General features: G+C 37.7%; 1 protein-coding gene across 1 annotated transcript in view; it reads right to left on the bottom strand.

The window, feature by feature from the left end:
- The window catches only part of SENP5 (SUMO1/sentrin specific peptidase 5), a 61,120-nt gene that overhangs the window by 3,053 nt on the left and 52,204 nt on the right, over positions 1-5,863 (bottom strand). The window contains exon 7 of the mRNA XM_003792674.3: positions 5,214-5,351. Within this exon, the coding sequence (XP_003792722.1) occupies positions 5,214-5,351 (138 nt within the window). The remainder of the gene's footprint in view (positions 1-5,213; positions 5,352-5,863) is intronic.

Genomic DNA, 5,863 nt, shown 5'->3' with positions numbered 1-5,863 from the left:
AAAAAAAAAAAAAAAAAGAAATACAGTCTCCCCCCGCCCCCAACTCTCATTTGGAGCCACTTTCAGGAAACCATATCCTATTAACATAAAAAGCAGCCTAACCCCACCTGCCTGGATGACTGCACTTGGCTCTAAGTGACTTCTAGGTATCACCAAAAACAAGTCTGCTCTTAGGGTCTTTTTGCAAATGTGCAAGATGATCAGGCCAACTGTAATTTTGCTAAAAAAGGTTAGAACTTTGAAGGAGGGCTTGGGCAAAAATTCAAAAGGTAAGTTTTTCAATGACTGTACAGAACCAGGCCCCAATAATCTAGAATCAACTTTAGACATCAACTGCCTGTTTTATAAACAATGTTCTGTTTAACCATCATTTACTCCATGAAGATAAATGTTTGGGAGGCCCCTCCGTGACCCCCAGCACCAGTGCCTGGCACAAAGCAGAGGCAGAATAACTATGACACCTAACAGATGAAATTATTTTCTTGACAGCCCTGCCCTCCTCTGCCTGTCAGAATCTGATTCTTAAAGGCATTGATATGGCCACTTTCATGTTTACATCTTTTCAAGTTTGTCTAGGGAAGAGAAAATATACACGGGCTCTGGCAAATAAAGGGATGTGTTAGTTGAGACAGGCAAGGAATTAGGGAGGAGAAGTGGAAGATACATTTACACCTAATATTATACCCACTCTTCTGAGATGGAGGTGGAGAACTCTGGGCCCAGAAGTATCCCTCCTTTTTCTTTTTTTCTTTTTCTGGATTTCTTAGTACACAATAAAGAGTTCAGATTGGAACTTTATTTCAGATCTTTCATTTCACATTGTTAAGGAGGACTAAAACCTTCTGTACTCAAAATATGCACTTAGACTGTATCTTAGCACTCTGTAATCTTGGCACTCTGGAAAGCCAAAGCAGGTGGACTTTTTTTGTTTGTTTTGAGATAGTCTCATTCTGTTGCCCTGGGTAAAGTGCCATGGCATCATAGCTCACAGGAACCTCAAACTCTTGGGCTTCAGCAATCCTCTTGCCTTAGCCTCCTGAGTAGCCGGCACTAGAGGCACCCACCATGATGCCCAACTAGTTTTTTTCTAATTTTAGTAGAGACAGGGTCTCGCTCTTGCTCAGGCTGGTCCTGAACTCCGGAGCTCAAGCAATCAAATGGACTGCTTGAGGCCAGGTGTTTGAGAACAGCCTGAACAAGAGTGAGATCCCTGTTTCTACCAAAAAAAAAAAAAAGAGAGAGAGAAAGAAGGAAAAATTATCTAAACATGGTGGCGAACACTGTAAGTCCCTGCTACTTGGAAGGCTGAGGCAGGAGAATCATTTGAACCCAGGAGTTTGAGGTTGCAGTGAGCTATGATGACACCACTGCACTCTGGCCTGGGTGACAGAGTGAAACCCTGTCTCAAAATAAAACAAAAACACTTCGGCCTTAGATATACTTCTTATTTTTGAGAGCTGCAAAGAAGGTAACATTTAGTTCCTGGAAATTATACTCAAACCCATTCTGAATACTAAATTTAGTCAATTCTACTGCTGAAAACTAGCAAGATGAAGTCTGATGGAGTTTCAAAAAGTCCCTAATGCCCTCAACTTCTTTGTGCATCTCTCTCTCTACATCAAGGGTGAAGTCAGAGATAATGTGAATTTAATACACCCCTCAAAGGTGGAGGAGAAGTAGAAGCTACCTCTTTGAAGAAAAAACATTTGGTGAATGCAAATACTTAATATTGAACAAAGTAGGAATGCATTCTGTTCCTCTCCCTCCAAATAAGCAACTCCAAGGTCTCATAATAAGCAGTGTATGTAAATTCATAAATAAAATATAGGCCAAAAATATAGCCCGAAAGAACATCCTTAAAAATGGTTGAGCACTGCAGTGAAAAAAGCTGCTACAGTCCCTGCTGTCCTGGAATCTACATTGATTTGGTAATTGTTTAAAACATTTATCATCAAATCTTTAGAAATACAGTCTCCCAGCTCGGCGCCTATAGCTCAACCAGCTAAGGCGCCAGCCACGTACACCTAAGGTGGCGGGTTCGAATCCCCAGCCCGGACCCGCCAAACAACAATGACGGCTGCAACCAAAAAATAGCCGGGCGCTGTGGCGGGCGCCTGTGGTCCCAGCTACTTGGGAGGCGGAGGCAGGAGACTCGCTTGAGCCCAGGAGTTGGAGGTTGCTGTGAGCTGTAATGCCATGGCACTCTACCCAGGGGGACAGCTTGAGGCTCTGTCTCAAAAAAAAAAAAAAAAGAAATACAGTCTCCCCCCGCCCCCAACTCTCATTTGGAGCCACTTTCAGGAAACCATATCCTATTAACATAAAAAGCAGCCTAACCCCACCTGCCTGGATGACTGCACTTGGCTCTAAGTGACTTCTAGGTATCACCAAAAACAAGTCTGCTCTTAGGGTCTTTTTGCAAATGTGCAAGATGATCAGGCCAACTGTAATTTTGCTAAAAAAGGTTAGAACTTTGAAGGAGGGCTTGGGCAAAAATTCAAAAGGTAAGTTTTTCAATGACTGTACAGAACCAGGCCCCAATAATCTAGAATCAACTTTAGACATCAACTGCCTGTTTTATAAACAATGTTCTGTTTAACCATCATTTACTCCATGAAGATAAATGTTTGGGAGGCCCCTCCGTGACCCCCAGCACCAGTGCCTGGCACAAAGCAGAGGCAGAATAACTATGACACCTAACAGATGAAATTATTTTCTTGACAGCCCTGCCCTCCTCTGCCTGTCAGAATCTGATTCTTAAAGGCATTGATATGGCCACTTTCATGTTTACATCTTTTCAAGTTTGTCTAGGGAAGAGAAAATATACACGGGCTCTGGCAAATAAAGGGATGTGTTAGTTGAGACAGGCAAGGAATTAGGGAGGAGAAGTGGAAGATACATTTACACCTAATATTATACCCACTCTTCTGAGATGGAGGTGGAGAACTCTGGGCCCAGAAGTATCCCTCCTTTTTCTTTTTTTCTTTTTCTGGATTTCTTAGTAACAAAACTTTGGATTTTGAAAACTTGATTTTCCTTATAGTTTTTATTTATATTTAGTTTTTAAATTTTAATTAAATAAGTAAAATAAGAATACATTCTCCTTATAAAAAAGATTAAAACAAGGCCAAATCTCCTTTAACTATATTAGTCCTATTCCTTTCTACCTTACCCAAAGGTAATCAGTGATACTAAAAATGGTAAATATCTATCCCATCTCTTCATTTACAAATATATATGTCCATGTAAATACATATAGGTGTATCTGTATATACACACATACACATGTATGCATGCATTCTGTAACTGGCATTTTCAAACTCAATTATGTCTTAGACATCTTTCCATGTCAGGACATGAAGATCTATATATTCTTCAGAACTTCTATGGTCAGTTTAATAGCAAGGATATACTTACTATACTGTATTTAGCTATTCTCTTGTTTATGTTATTTTATTTTTAACTATTAGAACTAATGCTGCCCTGTAAATTCTGAAATTAAAAAAAGGGTGGGGGCTGGGCAGGGTGAGGCTGGGTGTTCCCAATGGGATCCCTGGGAAAGAATCAAGATGTGGTAAATATGTTAGGATTTGGGGGGGAGTAGATAGTATAATCAACACTGGACTGAGGCCGCCCTATTGATCCTGGTAGCCAGGGATGACTTTTTAGAGAACTCCTGTAATCTTCATTTTTCCTTTCAAAACACTTGTCTTCCTTTATCTCCCTGATAATGCTCACAGTATTCCCATTCTGTTACTAATTTCATAATAAATTACTTTAAAAAAGAAATAATGTTGCAATGAGCATCCTGGTACATGGCCCCTATTTGTGTGGATATATAAGCATTTTTTTTCCTAGTAGATTCCAAGAAATAGAACTGATACACAATAGGACATGCATCTTTTTAATTTATAAGGCACTTAGAAGTGATCAGAATTGCAACTGTCCTCAAACAGCCACATCAATTTATATACCCCATCAGAAAAACATGAAAATGAAATAGTTTCTTTATACCTACATAAACTCTTGAATATCAATGGGCAAAAATAACCCTAATATAGTTTTAATTTGCATTTCTCTTATTTCTATGAGGCTAAACTTCTCCCCATAAGTTCAATAGTTATTTGCATTTTTCCCTAAAATTTACTGTATTGTCCTTTGTTCCTTTCTATTAGGTCCTTTTTTGCCCCTTATTTATTATATGAGTTCTTTATATATTCTGGATAGTAATTACCCATTATATGTATATCACCAACAGTTCTCCAAGTCTGTTTCCTGTCTTTTAAGACTATGACATACCAGAAATTTTAAATTATAAGATGGTTAAATTTTTCAAAATGTTTGAGTCTTTTTTTGTGTTCTTGGAATAGAGAGTTTTTTCTATTCCAAGAACAAATAATCTTCTATATTTTATGAAAATACTTCTACAGTTTTGTGGTTTATATTAGGTCTTATTCCACCTGGAATTTGCTTTTATAAGTAGTATAATTGAATAGAGTGTCCCTTCCCAAGTTTATCTTATACTTAAATACCCACATATTCGTGAGTTATTTCCAGATTCATTATGCTGTTCCACCAAGCTATCTATTCCTAAGCGAATGTAAATATAGCTTTAATTATAAAAACTTTGAGAAATGGCTTGACATCTAGCAGAGTCTGTATTCCTTCCTTCACCATCCTAGTTCAAAACTATTTTAGCTATTTATGCATATGAATTCTGCAACATGAATTCTGGGAGGAGCTTACTACATATTAGGCTCCATTCAAACTCCTACTGGGAAACTGATTAGGGTAAAAATTAGAATATATTAGTTTGGAGAGAACTGGTCTCTTTCTAATATTTAGTTTGTCTATCTCTCCATCCAAATTTCTTCTAAGTATTTAAATAAGGCTTTAGCAGCTTCATCACGAAGAACTTCCACGTTTCTTGCTAGGGTATATTCCTGTGGTATTTATGTTTTATCGCTTTTGTAAATGGCATCTTACGTTTTCGGCTACATTTTCTGATTGGTTTTTGATAGCGCAGGAAATTAAGAAATCTGATTTTTCTTGCTTTTGTATCCCATCATCTTGCTGAACTCTTTAGCTACATTCTAATATTTTGTCAACTGATTCTCTTTTCTGACTTCTGCTGTTCTATCCAGAGCGGAGATGCTATTTTGCCAATCACAAGATAAATGAAAAAAATAAAAATAGGCAATATATTAACTTACCTCTACACAAAACTTAAAATGAATGCCTTGAGAATCATAAAATGAAATAATTCGATTAGAGAGTGTCACAGTAATGAGAGACCAGTGGACTTCCAGGTGAATAGGAATCAATAGAAGACTCTTTTTAAACAAATCCACCTGACCAAGAAAAGAGAAAAAAAATGCAGATATCACCACAGGCTATCAAAACTAACAACACATAGCAGGTTCCATTTACAGACCTCTGACATGCCCAAGGTCATAAAACTAGGAAGCAGTGAACCAGAATTTGAATGAAGGTCTTAGTCTAAGCCCATGCTTGTAACTACTAAACCATAATATACAACAACAATAAAAAAAACTAAGATATAGAAAATACTATTTTCCATTTAACCTGCTTAAACCTGTGCTTAGCAACTGCCTGATATGAGTTGGCCCCTTTTATTGTGGCACATACTTGACCTAGATTAAACTCTTGTTTAGGCAAGAGTCATGGTACTAGAAAACAGTGTAAGGTATAAGTCTTCCATCTTTCTTCAGACATGATATAGTAGTTAACATCACGGCTCTGAAGCAAGTCTGCTCAAATTAAAATTTTGGCTCTTCCACTTATTAGTAAGATGATTTTGGCAATCCTCTTAGCCTTTGTGGTTTTTTTTTTTTTTTTTTTT

The sequence above is a fragment of the Otolemur garnettii genome, unplaced genomic scaffold, assembly GCF_000181295.1.
Source record: "Otolemur garnettii isolate 467f Iridium unplaced genomic scaffold, OtoGar3 scaffold00060, whole genome shotgun sequence".
In the NCBI taxonomy this organism is placed as follows: domain Eukaryota; kingdom Metazoa; phylum Chordata; class Mammalia; order Primates; family Galagidae; genus Otolemur; species Otolemur garnettii.
Note: the sequence above shows the minus strand (reverse complement) of the source record. Positions and strands in the feature narration are given on the sequence as shown.